This window comes from Simochromis diagramma, unplaced genomic scaffold (assembly GCF_900408965.1).
Source record: "Simochromis diagramma unplaced genomic scaffold, fSimDia1.1 OVJJ01000816.1, whole genome shotgun sequence".
In the NCBI taxonomy this organism is placed as follows: domain Eukaryota; kingdom Metazoa; phylum Chordata; class Actinopteri; order Cichliformes; family Cichlidae; genus Simochromis; species Simochromis diagramma.
In genome coordinates this window covers 15,307,491-15,321,905 of record NW_024386908.1, presented here as the reverse complement: position 1 = coordinate 15,321,905, position 14,415 = coordinate 15,307,491, and the positions used below count along the sequence as shown (strand labels likewise).

Genomic DNA, 14,415 nt, shown 5'->3' with positions numbered 1-14,415 from the left:
TACATCGCCACATTCATTTGGACACTTACATCTTTAGTTGCAGCTGAATGCTAAACTCTGAGGGTGAACACAGAGTGACCGAGCAGCAGAGAAACAGCCATGAAACAATTACGAGGGAAGGGATTATTCTATCTATGAATTCCAAATGAGCAAAGATGGACAAAGGTCTTATCGCAGGCCTCACTGGGGAGCCAGGGCATCTTGTTGCAGCTGATTTCTGGGTCTGGCTTAATCTCTAAATCATTCAACCACTTTCAGTCGATCCAAAGGGATGGGTGACTCATTGATGTGGAGATCTGGGGTGGAGCTTTCTAGAGATTACAAATTGGTTATTTTATTCAATTCTATTACAGGAAATTCATGATATCAGTACTCATGGAGCTTGGCCAGAACAAAGCAGAAGGTGCAGAAGATTTTTTTATGTATTGAACTCTTTTTTTTCTTTTTACCAATTTATTGGTAACAACATTGGTATTGAGCTTATTGCCTCAATGCCTCACTTTTGATAATCACCACCTAAATCTCTATATAAGAACAAAATAACTTAAAAAAGAATGTCAATTGTATAATTATGTAAATAGCTTATTTCAGCTCATATTTTTTGATTTTATTATATTATGCATTTATTTCTACTGTATTTCTCATATGCTGCTCTTATAATTGTTTCTGTTGTTTTAAATGATCATTGGATTCTTTTCTGTTGTGAACTGCAGTGGAATTATTTAATTGTACAGGGAACTATGTTTTTTTACTGTGTATATGACAATAACACTTGAACTTGAAATGAATTATGTGCTTTAAATTTAATTTCATTAGCATTAACACTATTAGGAATGAAGTAACTAAAATTAGTCAGCTAGCTGTAATGTTTGGGTAACGAGCAATTTGTGCATTAAGCCCCGTCACATGTTAATAATAATATCATTATTATCTTTATTATTATAAAGTTCTGTTTGATTCAGTTTTATTCATATAGTGATGATGTTATTTTTCTTAAACTATGGTTTGCAGTATTTTGGCTGGGCTCTCAGTCATGGTACAATAACGTACCATATATACAACAATCATAATAATAATAAACATGATTAATAAATAAAAATAATAGGGCAGGACATATGTCTTTTCACTGCTATAGTCAATGTTAGCCTGCATATAGATGTGCTGCTTCGAAACACCAGCAACAATTTAACGATTGCAGTTCCATGGGTCCAATGAATAACAATGGATGGCTTTATGGTTTGGTTGTATGGTTTTATGGATGATACAATCCATAAAACCTTTGTTATTAATAAAAGTGATGGACATACTATAATTGTAGGGTTTGGATCTATGACTTCTACAAATGTAGGGAAGTTCATTCAGGATGGAAATCTGACATAATCTTCAAATCCATTCTGAGAAGTTGTACATCACACTAAACCTACAAAAGGGATACCCATATTCTCATGGAGTCAAATTGGGGTCATTCCCTCCATTAGGGGCTTAAATGAAAGGTTGAACTGCTCGCACGTCCAGGGTAGCCAAATCTCACCTATCCACACAAAGACATGTCACACACTGGGCATCTTTTAGAGGCGCCGTAACCTCCAGAGCGACCTCTCCACGGCCTGCTAATGACCCCTTCCCTCTGAGGGTGACCGTGTCTTTGGCCTCTAAAAGGTCAAAGCACACAAGCCATCACCAGGATCCTCTGCATAACATCTTTTTCATGTTTGCCCAAGTTTTACAGGGTAGTTAAACAAGCAAAGACTTATTCTAAAATCTGTCAGGAACCAAAAAAGGAGCATTTTACAGCTTAATGGAATTTAACTTATTGTGTAACTAGACAACGGATATACATTGTATACCTTCTACAAGCTAATAAATCAATCAGTCTTTGTAAAAATGCCTTTAAAGAGTCATAAAATGCTCTTAACTTGTGTGGTCACTTCTTACAGTCAGAAACAGAGGAGGTAAATAAACATGTTACACAGTAAAGTCAACCTTTAGGAAAGACCTGTAAAACACAGAGAAGAGGTTCTGGGTGTCCTCACAAACTCTTTTTTAGGAGGCCCTCTCTAAGTTTCAATCACTTCCGTACCTCGTTGAAACTAAAATTTGTCTTCATAACAAGAGTTTTGAGTTTGTATGTTCATGTTTGCAGAAAAGGTCTTCATCCATAAAGAGACTGGATCTGAATGTGAAAAGGTGTCCCAAAGGTTCTGACACCTGATCAGAAAATCTTGAGTGACTAAACTGAAGCAAACACGTATCTCTTCAAAAACACAATTACACTATGATGCAAAACAGCAGAACTTGAGCTTGGACGTCCAGGTTGCATCCTTGGCTGCCTGGATGTTCAAGGGCATTTTAATTATTGTCTTTGATATAAAAAGAGAACTTTTGGTGACACAAGATGTTATCCACGTTTGCATATTTGCCCATCTTAGTTATTGGCTGTTTTATTTATTTATATATTATTAACTTTATTAGGAATTCATATTGTTTTGCTTTGTTTTTACCCTCTCATCCTCTCTTCAGCTCTAAAATCAAAAGGTGGAGAGTCACAGCTTTTTAATCCCAGTAGGGAGTTGTCCTGCAGGAGGGTAGGTGACGCACTATTAATCAAGTGTGTCATCACATGAGTCAAGGTGTGCAAATAGGCATGGGGTCAATACCACAAGAGGTTTGTCCCACCCTATCATGTGACCTATTGAGGTATGACATTTTTGGGACACCCCCACACCCAGTCCATATCACACACGCTGATGAATTTATATAAGAATGTAATGTGCTTGAAAGTCTGATTGTGTACTGTATATTTATTAAACCCTGAAGCACTTTGCCAACGTGTGCTTTGAAAAGTGACATATGCCAAATCCTTCACATGGAGACTTTCTGTAACTAAACAAGTGTTTCATCGTTTTTCATGACTGATACCTCATATCAAGATTTAGAAATACTTTTTATTTTAATGCCTCTGTAATGCTGACATGATCGTAAAAGGAAAAGCAGTGCATTATATTAGAAAACTATTTATCCAATTAACGTAACTGAACACTTAAAAAATATATAAAAAAACAATAAAAAAATAAGTAATTATGTTAATTATGTCAATCAGCCGACAGTGGCATCAGACATGTTGGATTGGGTAGATAACGCTGCGCCCTGCAGCTGAGCCTTCGGACGCATCAATCTCAGCTGTGATGGATGCATTTGTAACTTCCTCTAGCAATACAGCAGGCCATGGACCATTAGTGTTATAGCACAATGACGGATAATGGATAAGTAAGACACCAGCGAAAAAGAAAGAAAATGATCACAGTCTGACTGATGTGGTCAAATGAAGGTGGGAGGAAAAAGAGCGAGCTATTACTTCAAGGGTGGCTCTCCATTTCCACTGTGCTGACAACACTCCTGCCTGTTTTCTGGCCTTTTGCTGCCAGCTCTCTAGTGTTTGTGGTCCATACAGTAAAGCACTGCTCCTAAACCATCACTCATGAATGTGCACAAGCTGGCCCTACAGGTGAAGGTGATACTGCAGGCCAGCTGGCCCTAGCGAGGATTAACAGGCTTAAGTGTACCGGAGGCAAGGGAACGCCAAACACAGCGCTGACAGTGAGGAGACAATGGCCTCTAATAAAGCAGAGCCGACAGGGACTGAGTGGGCTTTTACTGGATCAAGCGCTAATGGTGAAGATGGGCTCTCGTATTGATTAAGTATTGTTGTAGTAGGCTCTTAGTTTTGAAACAGAGGTGGTATGTAATGACAGCGCAGACAGAGCCTGAAAAGAAATATGTGTTCTGAGTAAATCTAATGGATAACATACTGTGGCTGGACTGGGAGGGAGAATGGGAGGATCTGAACATGTCGAATGACGGACTTGGGTCTATGATCCATGACGATGGCGACCCTGAACCTCCTTCGGACTGATCCTGCACGGAAACAGAAAGGAAAAAAAATCAGTTAGGCTGCTTTTCAGCAGAAACAGGAAGGAGCTATTTTAGGTTAAGGTTTCGGTGGAATTAGATTGACCTGCGTAATGTAATATGCGGTTCTTTGAGTACAAGTCTGCGATAGCCACCATATCTGGAAATTTCCACATGCACATGGATCTTTCTTCTTGTTCTATTTGTTGCCATGTCTAACAAATTGAGGTGTAAACAGCAATTTTATATGTAAATGATTAAATAATGTACCTAGCTATAGATGGGGTGGAAATTAACCCTGTTCAGATGCACATAATGTTCCCCTTTTTCAAATTCCCTAACTGACTCTGGGTGATCTCAGCTATATGGACATCCTGAGGCTTTGCTTGTTTCTCTATTAGTTCCATGGTGATTTTTCCAGCATGGTTGGGCTCAGGTAGTGTAGCAGTACTTCTAATAATGGGAAAGATGTTGGTTTGATCCTTCCTTGTAGTAAGAAAGCACTTTTAGTGCTCAAATTGAGGAGAAAGTATTTACCATTTATTGTGGGAAGCTGCTGCCACCGGGGAGTGTCTTTGCAAAGACTGCTTTAACAGTTTTTTGTTGGGCATTGAAGATTGCTGTTATTCACTTTAACTGTCGGTGGTTTTAATATTGTGGCTGATCTGTGTGTATCATTACAAAAACTGAGATTAAAATTCTGTTTCATTATTAAGTGTAGATTTTTGTTGGGGACGCAGATGGCTCGTTCCTGTGTAAGCTGCCACTCGCTGCCTAATTTTTGTGTTTCCATCTTTATAATTTTTTTTTTTTTATCATACATTGATGCAGAAAAGGACCCCCTCCTGCCCCCACCACCAATACTGAAAACCAACACCTATTACATGCACTTCCGTTTTTTTTCTTCAAAGACACAGCAGAGTAATCAAAATGAGCAAGTAGGGAAGTTGGTTCAAAACTTTTAATAACGTCGGGTTTGCCTCTGAAGAAGCACGTGAGGAAGAACTTGCAGCTTCTATCTTGAAAAACCTACTAATGGTGTATGAGTTTCTCATCATTGTAAATAATCCTGTGGGTGGATACTTGGTTTCAGTGAGGTGAATTATGCAAATGTTTGTATGAATCCTGCTCTGAGCACTCCGGCTAGACCCCCATCGTGGTCAGGCATAATTGTGGGGGGCTTATGGCTCTCATTCATGCTTTTCAGGGGCTCCCTCTCATCTGTCATAAAGAGGAGATTAATCGTAGATCACGTGGAGCACCTGCATCCATTCCACTGCAGCCCAGCGTGCAAAAGCCCTGTTTACCCTCCTGACCCCTCACCCCATCAAACCCTGTCTGATCCTGGTGGTGGTGCATCCTCCAAAAGAATCCTATCGTGTCGAGCTCTAACCCCCCCACCACCACCACAACGACACACCAATGAGGTGGTGTAAAAGCCTACCATACAGTCGGGCCTCCCCCTTCTCCTGCAGCGCGTGACTGATTAACCACACACCTGCTGCACGCCGCGTGCCCTCTGTTATATTGTGTCTCAATTATCATCAACAATTTGGCTTGTCTTACTGGCATGACAGTTATAAATGCATGCTGGTTCAAGTTTGTAAAAGGGTGTCTTTGTGTGGGATGTGTGCACTGCTTGGGGCTGTTGTGCGATAGTAGCTGATTCCTCAAGGTCTAGTGTTTGTTGACAACAAAGCACAGTCCTGCTTTTGAAGGAAATCTGATAGATGAACGAAGGAGGGGTGAGTGTGTGTGTTTGGGTGTGTGTGTGAGAGAACCAAAACTGGTTTCACAAGGGGCAGCGGCACTCACCGATTTGTTTTCTTGGACTTTCCCTGCAGAGTTGAACCTTTCAGAGACGCTGCCAGCTGTGAGCGGCCTCGAAACACCTGACGAAACCAGCAAAGAACACAGCGTCAGGCAGGAGGGAGAGGAAGCGATTGTGTGTTAGCAGTTGTGTTCATGCATCTGTGTACATAAGTGCTGGCCTCTGACACACACTTCTATGCGTTTGTCTTTTTGTACTTGAGTGTGTGTGCTCAGATATGAGTAATGTTGTGTAGTAGTTCCAATTATGGCTCCTAATCTCTGAGCAAATAATGGCATAAAATGGAGCAACAAAACCCCAGAGGAGCACCTGTCTGCAGAAGCGTGCCAGGTGTAAACATTGTTCTGCAGACACAGAGAGAGGAAAGACAGGCTTTCAGAAAACTCAGACAGATTTTGTCTTTTTGTAAACATCGGAGGCATGGATGCATGAATGCATGAATGCTAACAACACCGTGGTGATTATATTTTTTTTTATGCTGGGCACGAGCCAGATAAATATGGTTTTATTCAGCCCAGTTTGGAGATTTCCACTGATAAGACAATTTAAAGGAATTCCAGCGGAAATTCACCCAGAGAAATTTTGTTTCTGATTAAATAAATAAGCCACAAACCATTACAGTTTAAAAAGTACGAGGTCAAAGGTATAATTACATGAAGACCAAATTGACTGACTAACTCTGACTGACCCCCAAATGAAGAGCAAAAACACTGCCATCATACAGATAATGATGATGCAAGTCTCCACAAGATCCATCGTTTTCAAGCTTCCCACTCACTGTCTTTTATTTACTTTTTGCAAATCAGGGGGTCTGCAACTGGGCACCTCAGGATGCTTGAGAAAACCTGCAAAACTAACTGTTTATTACCAAACTGAAGACAACATTCATTTAATTTAGCAGGTTAGAAACTCAGAGTTCTTCCTCCCCACCATCGCAGGTTCTTGCTCACAGGAGGTTGCCTGATTGTTGGGATTTTCACTCTGTTAAGTCTTTATCTAATGCCAGATTCAGGCGATTGTTGTTGTTATTTGCCATTGTACAGATAACTGAATTTAACTAAACGTCTTGAATGTTTTTAGAAGAATATTTTGGCAACAAAAGAAGAAGACAGATCATCATAAATTGTGACGCTGTCAAGTGGTTCACCCAGTAAATGCTTGGAAGTCATGTGACATCCTATCCTTGAGCTCCTGACCTTGAGGTTGGGGTCGCTGAGATTCGAACTTGTCTGAGAGTGTATTTTTAGAAAATACACCTACGGTACGAATTTCAAATCCCTATGTCAGCTCGTTCTCAAGTTGTCGCATTCACAAACTTGGGTGCACTCCCCGCTTGCCAAGCACTTTGGATGATAATACCCTTTCAGCGTTTTACGGCTGAGGGATAAAAAGACAGCGGGTCGAGCTGAAGATGCTGAGATTTTCACTGGGAGGGACCAGAATGGACAGGATTAAAAGTGAATACATCAGAGGGTCAGCTCAGGTCTAGTTTAGAAGTTTAGAAACAAGGTTAAAGAGGCAAGGCTGAGATGGTTTGGACAGAGCAGGGATTTGGGATATTATGGATAAAGGATGTTCAAGATGGAGCTGCCAGGGAGGAAGAAAAGAGGAAGACCACAGAGAAGCTTGTAGTATAGTGAAGGAGAAGGTGCAGAGGGTTGGTGTGACAGAGGAGGATGTTAGGGAAGCAGACAATCTGTTTTTTGTACAGATAAAACATGATTCCCAGTCTCTTCTTCACAATAAAGTACACATCTTATTTATTCATTAATACTATTAAGCCAAGGTCTGTTTAAACAGGTCTGTGTTTGAACAAAGAAAAAAACTGTCTGTCACGACCTAGTAGATAGACCTGTGGTATCAATTTGAAAATCCTACATCCCCTCATTCACCAAGTTGCGGGTCCATGCTGCCTGCCTGGTTGCTCAGCGGGCTGACAACAATACCCCAAGCCTTTGAAGCTGAGGGGTAAAAAAGCCAACTAGGGACAAAAGTTGGAAGCACATCAGTTTAATGCTTGCCATTATATTTATTCATTTCAGTTTTATTTATATGGTACCAAATCACAACAACACTTGCCTCGAGGTGCTTTATATTGTAAGGAAAAGATCCTGTAATCATAAAGAGAAAACCACAACAATCAGACAACCTGTTATGAGAAATCACTTGGTGTCAGTGGGAAGGAAAAACAGCATGAAACGTTCTGGAGAATCAGACTCAGGCAGAGGCTGTGAGGGACAAAGACACGCTTCATTTATTATAAAAAGTGAACCATCTGAGGTCTAAGTCACCATCAGAGATTATCATCTTAACACTAAAATATCAGAATATGTCACTTTTGTTAATCCACAACAGTGTTCGTGTCTAAAAGACATGAACAGAATTAACTCAAACATGAGGTTATGTGAAAAAATCTTCCAGTAGATACGTGACAGATGATGAAGCGACGAAGAGCGAGCTCTCTTGATCTTTAGTGTTTTTGAACAGATGCAAAAATCTCAGAGTCGAATTAAAATGAGAGATGTTTCTTCATGAATGGGTTGAACTGACCTCTTAAACATCCACAGTGTTTATCTCCCTCTCTGGTGCCTTATCAGTCTATAATCAGCAGGGGTTTTCTGCACACACTCTTCTCAGTTTCTTATCCTGTGTTATGTGTCAGTGTTGTTTCGAAGTGTGTTTGGCTATCTTAGTCGGACTTTCCCAGTTAATGATCTGCTCTAGCGGTTTGATCTTTATTAATATGGCACATCCTGATATCCCTATAAACCTTTTTCTGCCTCACCACACCTTGAGGGAAAAGCAGTTAAGAGCTCGCAGCGGCATGCCTGGGAGCAGATGAGAGTCGATATTACAGCTTGTTAAAGAAAGAAAAAAAAAGGAGGGGGGGGGGATTTACACCATAAATGCATTGCTTACTCTCAAGGCCAGTCGTAGATGGAGAAAACACACCTTCAGGGTCATATTTTCCCCCCATGTAGGGTCTTATGTGTTTTCTCCAGACACACACACACAGGCACACCTGTCCGGCTGCTGCCTGTTATTACAGTGACGGTTTTTGCTTATCAAACAATCTCACTCAAACCGTCAGAGCAGGAGGTTTACGCTCAGTCAACTCAGATTTGTCTTTAAGTTACAACAAACATGCAAAACCAGAATTAAAATCAGAAGGAATTCACTTTCTCACTCTCACACAAACGATCCAGACTGTTCAGAAACATCTTAACTGAAATAACGGGTGTTAGTCAGAGTTTGTTCTTTGGCTCTGAACTTCCTCTTTTGGCTCAGTGTCCCCTGATCATTAACAAGCTACAAGCTACAGGTGTATCTGCATGTTTGTGCAGGGTTGTGTTAAATCCATGGTTTATGTTGCAATCTCCCAAACTACCCACCAACCCCTCTTCCCTCCATTCATAACATTTAAGGTCTTTACATTTCCACACAGCTTGGTTTTTTAGCTTTTGCATGCTTAATATTGCTGATGTTTTACCTGCTGAATCATACTGCATCGTCAGATCGGACCTCGGGGACACCTCCTCCTCCAGCTCAAAGGGACTCAAAAGAGTCTCAGGCGCCGGTCGGTCCAGGAGGAGCAGCTGAACCCGGGACAGGGAGCCCAGATTTCCAGAGTCGCAGCCCATTGTGAGTGCTGCGAGGCCGGGGGACAGCTCTGCTGGGGGAGGCAGCAGATGTTACACCAGAAAAACAAGATCTGAATCTTTTAGAGACCTTTGATATTCTGCAGTAAAGATTAGACAAACAGACCAGTTAGTCCAGGCAGTTATTATTTCAAATATTCATCAGAAAAATAAACTTTAAAGCTCCAGACATGTTGGAGCCGTTTAAAATTAATACATCTACATGTAAAATGTTAATTTAGATAGGATAGAAAAGATCCTATAACAGTATAATAGGACCCACCCACAGCTGAGAGTCCACCCAAGAAACAAAACAAACAAGAAAAAAACAAAAACATGACCACAATATTTCTTATTCTTATTCATAAATCTTCTCATACATCTTCCAATTTTTAAAGGTTCTGTACTGGCCTCTTGTCAGGTCAAAATCTGGGTTCTTACTTTTATGGCCCAACAAGGTGAGTGTCCCCCACATATATTGTCGACCTACTCCACCTTTATTCTCCAAGTCGGGTCCCTAGGTCTGCAGATTTGGGTCTTCTTGTGCTCCTACTAACCCGTCTGAAAACTAAAAGGGACTTTGAATTTCATTCCTTAGTTATAAAACTTTGCAACTCTGTAATATCCTTAAAAAAAGCTTAAACTGTTCTGGGTTGTTTTATCGGTTCAAGTATGTTTGTTATATTTTACTGACACCTCTGTAAAGCACTGTGTCACTGCTTTCTTGTCTTGACACATGCTATATTTTACTTACTTAAATAGATACAAGTTTCAACAGCTGACAGTCGATTGGCTCAAGAAATCAGGATGAAAACATTGCAGTGAATATTAGAATTGCTGAGAAAATATTCACCTCAGTCGTGCTAATGAGAAATTTCTGAATGCAGATATTTTAATGCTTTTGGGATAGCTTTTTTTTAGTAAGATAAAGCACTCTATGAAATGATTTAGAACCAATATGTGAATATACACTGGAAGGTCTAGTATAATAAGGTGTTTTATATTCTGGGAACGAGGTACGCAGGAAGCCATCTTATGACATCATCTTAATGAGCTGGTAAAAGTAAATTAGGTAAAACATAATATGCATTCAGAGACTTTTGTTAGTATACAACATATCATAGTCTTGAAAGAGTAGAACACAGTCTAATATTTGTATTCCAACCATAAAGATGTTGGAAAAATTAATAATCTGCTGAAAATTTTTTTTGATTCAACTGAATTATTAAATTACTGTAAATTATACAGCACAGCACCTCAAGCAAACCACCCCAGATCTACCCCACCTTACACACACACACACACACACACACACACACACAATTCCCCCCTCAGACTCCAAAGTTCTCGCCGTCACACCCAATTAAAAGCGGATCAGTGACAGTGTGGCTCACTGCCCATGCAAATCCCCGGTGTGGAGCTACCATTCCTATCTGAGGGGATTTCACACATTACGCTCTGCTGCATGGACACAAACACGAACACACACACACACACACACACACACACACACACACTAGCACTCCCAGCAACATCCCAGCAGTGCTAGAAAAGAGAATCAGAGAAAGTTTTGAGCTTGCATCCACACAGAGCACATTCCTCTGTTAAGTGTTTTCGGTTGGGAACTGGTAAAGTAATCCCTCAGGTGAGAAAACTGGAACTGTTGCTTCTGCTGCTGATAAATTAAGAAGTCGTTGAGAGGAAATCCCTGGGATAACTGTGGCTGTAACATAATGTGGCGGGAAGCACTTTCAGTTAGGTCGGGTATTAATCTATCGTTAGCCACAAGCTGCCCAAAGACTGAGCAACACTCAGCAAACACAGTGGCAGATAACAAATGACTAATCCTGTGACTAAGGTGTTGGACACTGTGGTTGCCACCCACTCAGTGTCACAGTGACACGCTCCTGAATGAACTGCTGTACGGTTTCTTCAAAGCGCTGATCAGAAGTGATGTTGTGCAACATCATAAAGGTCATGAGTAATGACAGAGGTTTTTAAAAGAGGTTCATGTCAGATTTCAAGTCCTACAAAGTCATTAAAGAGGACAAATTAAAACACATGCAGCAAAGTCTCTCATCTGAAGCTGCAATTTGCTCACCATTATTTTCTTTTGGGGTTTTCTCGGTCCAGGCCTGAGTTCCTTTGGTCTGTTTTGAAATAAAAGGCTGTTTTTGAGTCTGCTTTATGCAGTTTAGCCTGATTAAATATCTGTATTTTTTAAAATCCTGTATATCCTATACAAATTTAAATTGTGCTTCACGTCAGCCTGATAACAATCAGTCTGGAGCATTAGCTCGCATTTGCCAGAGCTTCTGGACTGAGCCCTGTGTTGATTTTATCAAACTGGTTGCCGTGGTTGCGGCTGCGCTGATCCTTTCACATCCTCGGGGCAAAGGTCGTGGAGGTCAGACAGAGGTTCGGGTCAAGCAAGCAGGTTAAACACCTTGTCAGGGATTAGCAGGCTATGAGGGACGTGGAGGAAGTCTTCATTGGCTAATGTTTCTCTCCGCATCTCACTCAACCACCTCCAGGACACACACATGCTATCTAATACAGGCATGCACACACACACAAATCACATTTACTCCGCCTTTGTTGGCCAGTGTGGGCCAATGCAAGGACCTGACAGAGTGAGTGGTCAGATAAGCTCATCTCTGCTGGTAACAAGGCAGATGTCAGAGAGAAAGGAGAGCATGTCTAATTGAGACATGAATGGGAGCCACGCATAGATGGAAGCAACAATAAACAAACTTAACTTTCTTTGAATTGGAATCACACAGAGAGAACGAGGAGCCAAACTAAAGCCTGACCAAATTTCCAAATGCTGATAACCTGTGAACCGCAAAAACGCAACGTGTGTATGTATTATTGTAGGGTCTACCTTACAATATAAAGCACCTTGAGATGACTGTTGTTGCGATTTGATCTATATAAATTAAATTGAAATTAAATTGAAAAAAGCAAAAACAAAAACACACAATAATAAGGGGATACTTTTGTTTTAAATTATGGTTTAATTACTAAATGAATCAGTAAGCTGAACGATCAAAAACACATCAGACAGACCCTCAAAGATGAGAATTAATTACCTTTCAATATTTGTACATTTGTTAGTTGTGTATTTATACCTGATGACCTGTTGCTTCTTAAAACTGTTCACTGTCCTCGCCGGGTGACCTGCAATGGTTGTGTATTGTGTGATGTCCCTCATTTCCCCTTATATTTGTGTGTGTGTGGCTGTTTTTCCCACCGTGAGACCTGCCGCACCTAAAGCGTAATCGCATGCACCTGCTGCTGATCAGCCTCGTCTAGGGAGTTATTTAACAGAGTGGCTGAGCTGTGAGATTGTTTGAGTTTGCCGCCGATATGGATGTTACTAACCGCTGCCTCTGTGATTTCCTCTCCACTCTCCAAAATTTACTAGCAGACCAAAGACCAAAACTACGCTTCACGTTTGAAAAACATTGTAATGAGCTCCCTCTTACTTTTGCTGTTCTGCTTCCATCACGGTTAAATCACACTTCCTGCTCAGCTCTCTCTCAGTGTATTTCAAGAGTTTACCATCAAAAATCTCTCTTTTCTCCATTATTCGGTTACTTATTGCACACCAGTCTACCATTGTGCACAGTGCTGTCTACTGCTGTTATTTTTTATTATTTTTAAATGACCTCCAATAAGAAAGCCAAATTTCTGCTGTTCAGCACCAAAGAAATTTAAACTTACAAATTATGTCAAACGACAAAATGCTTGGCTGTGTCTAATAAACCTCTGTAACTTTGGCTGCTTCACTTCAGCAGCATCAGGTAATGTTCATCTGATTCATGGTTTTCTTCCGTTTTTGGTCTACTGCAGAATATTTTTAAGGGGGTTATTTGCTATAAAAGACCAGGCCAGAAAAATCTCCTTCATGTTTTTCTTTGTTTTATCCTCAGTTACTTTGACACAAAGGCAGCTGCTGTGGTGCTTACACCTCTGATGAAGTCAAATATAATTGTAATTTTGTATTTTGGGGGGTTTTATATTTGTATAAAACCAAGTGTCAGTTTTGTTTTTATACATAGATATAAAAATATGGATATGTACTGATAAATTGATTGTCTGAGTCAAATCAGTCAATCAAATCAAATCAATTATGGAAATCAAAATCGATACGCAGCCCTAGACCTAAGTGCTTGGACCAAAGTTGTGGAAAAAGCTGGAAACACTGTAATTATTAAGCTGTATCATTAGCTGAAGCTGTTTAAGTGCTGAACGTGTTACCTGTTTCAGGTGAAGGGCAGCCTGATGAGTCAGATGGCTGGTCCAAAGACAAACAGGAAGTTGACAGTGGCGCAATGGCCTCCAGTTCATCAAACACACGAGACTGACTGCAGCTGATCTCAGAGCAGCGAGATGCTGCTGAGCGCCCTGCAACAGCACAGAGTGGGTGTTTAATATTATGGCGATAATACAGATGATGATGAAGCTGAGGATAAGGATTAAATGTATTTTTAATGACATGTGTGAGCACAGTGGATTGTTACATTTGAAAAGTATTAGGACCCAGTACAGTGCATGAAAACAATAGAAAATGTAAGCGCCAAATAACATGACTGCATATTATTTTTATTTTAACATGTTTCAATTTACATTTTCTTACTCTGTGAAACAACTTTTTGAAGTAGAATGTTTTGATTTTTCCAAGGCAGGAGTTAAATCCATATTTATGTTCTGCTGCTAGAAGATTTTTCTTTAAATTACTTAAGCTATGTCCATTAGCTATATATAAAGCTACAGTTAGCTCAGCTTGCTAGTGTGGCACATAATAACCCATACAACTGTTTTTGTATGGGTATAACATTTTTTTTTACACTTATATCATAGCTATATTGTGTACATTAAACAAGGTGTAATGTGCAACTGAATGCACTCTAGAGCATTAGCAGGCACACTAGATAAGGCTAGGTTAGCTGTTTTATACTAGCTAACTTCTGATTATTAGAAAACAAGTGGTTGTTGGAAGTTGCAAGGTGAAATTGGTAGTAGTGGTATATG

General features: G+C 40.3%; 1 protein-coding gene across 1 annotated transcript in view; it reads right to left on the bottom strand.

The window, feature by feature from the left end:
• Positions 1-14,095, bottom strand: part of LOC120736004 — a 40,760-nt gene extending 26,665 nt beyond the window's left edge. Inside the window, exons 1-4 of the mRNA XM_040035921.1 lie at positions 13,642-14,095; positions 9,231-9,410; positions 5,725-5,801; positions 3,810-3,915 (exon numbers count right to left, since the gene is read on the bottom strand). Coding sequence (XP_039891855.1) covers positions 3,810-3,915; positions 5,725-5,801; positions 9,231-9,381 — 334 coding nt within the window. The 5' untranslated portion in view covers positions 9,382-9,410; positions 13,642-14,095. The remainder of the gene's footprint in view (positions 1-3,809; positions 3,916-5,724; positions 5,802-9,230; positions 9,411-13,641) is intronic.
• Between the last annotated feature and the right edge of the window lie 320 nt (positions 14,096-14,415).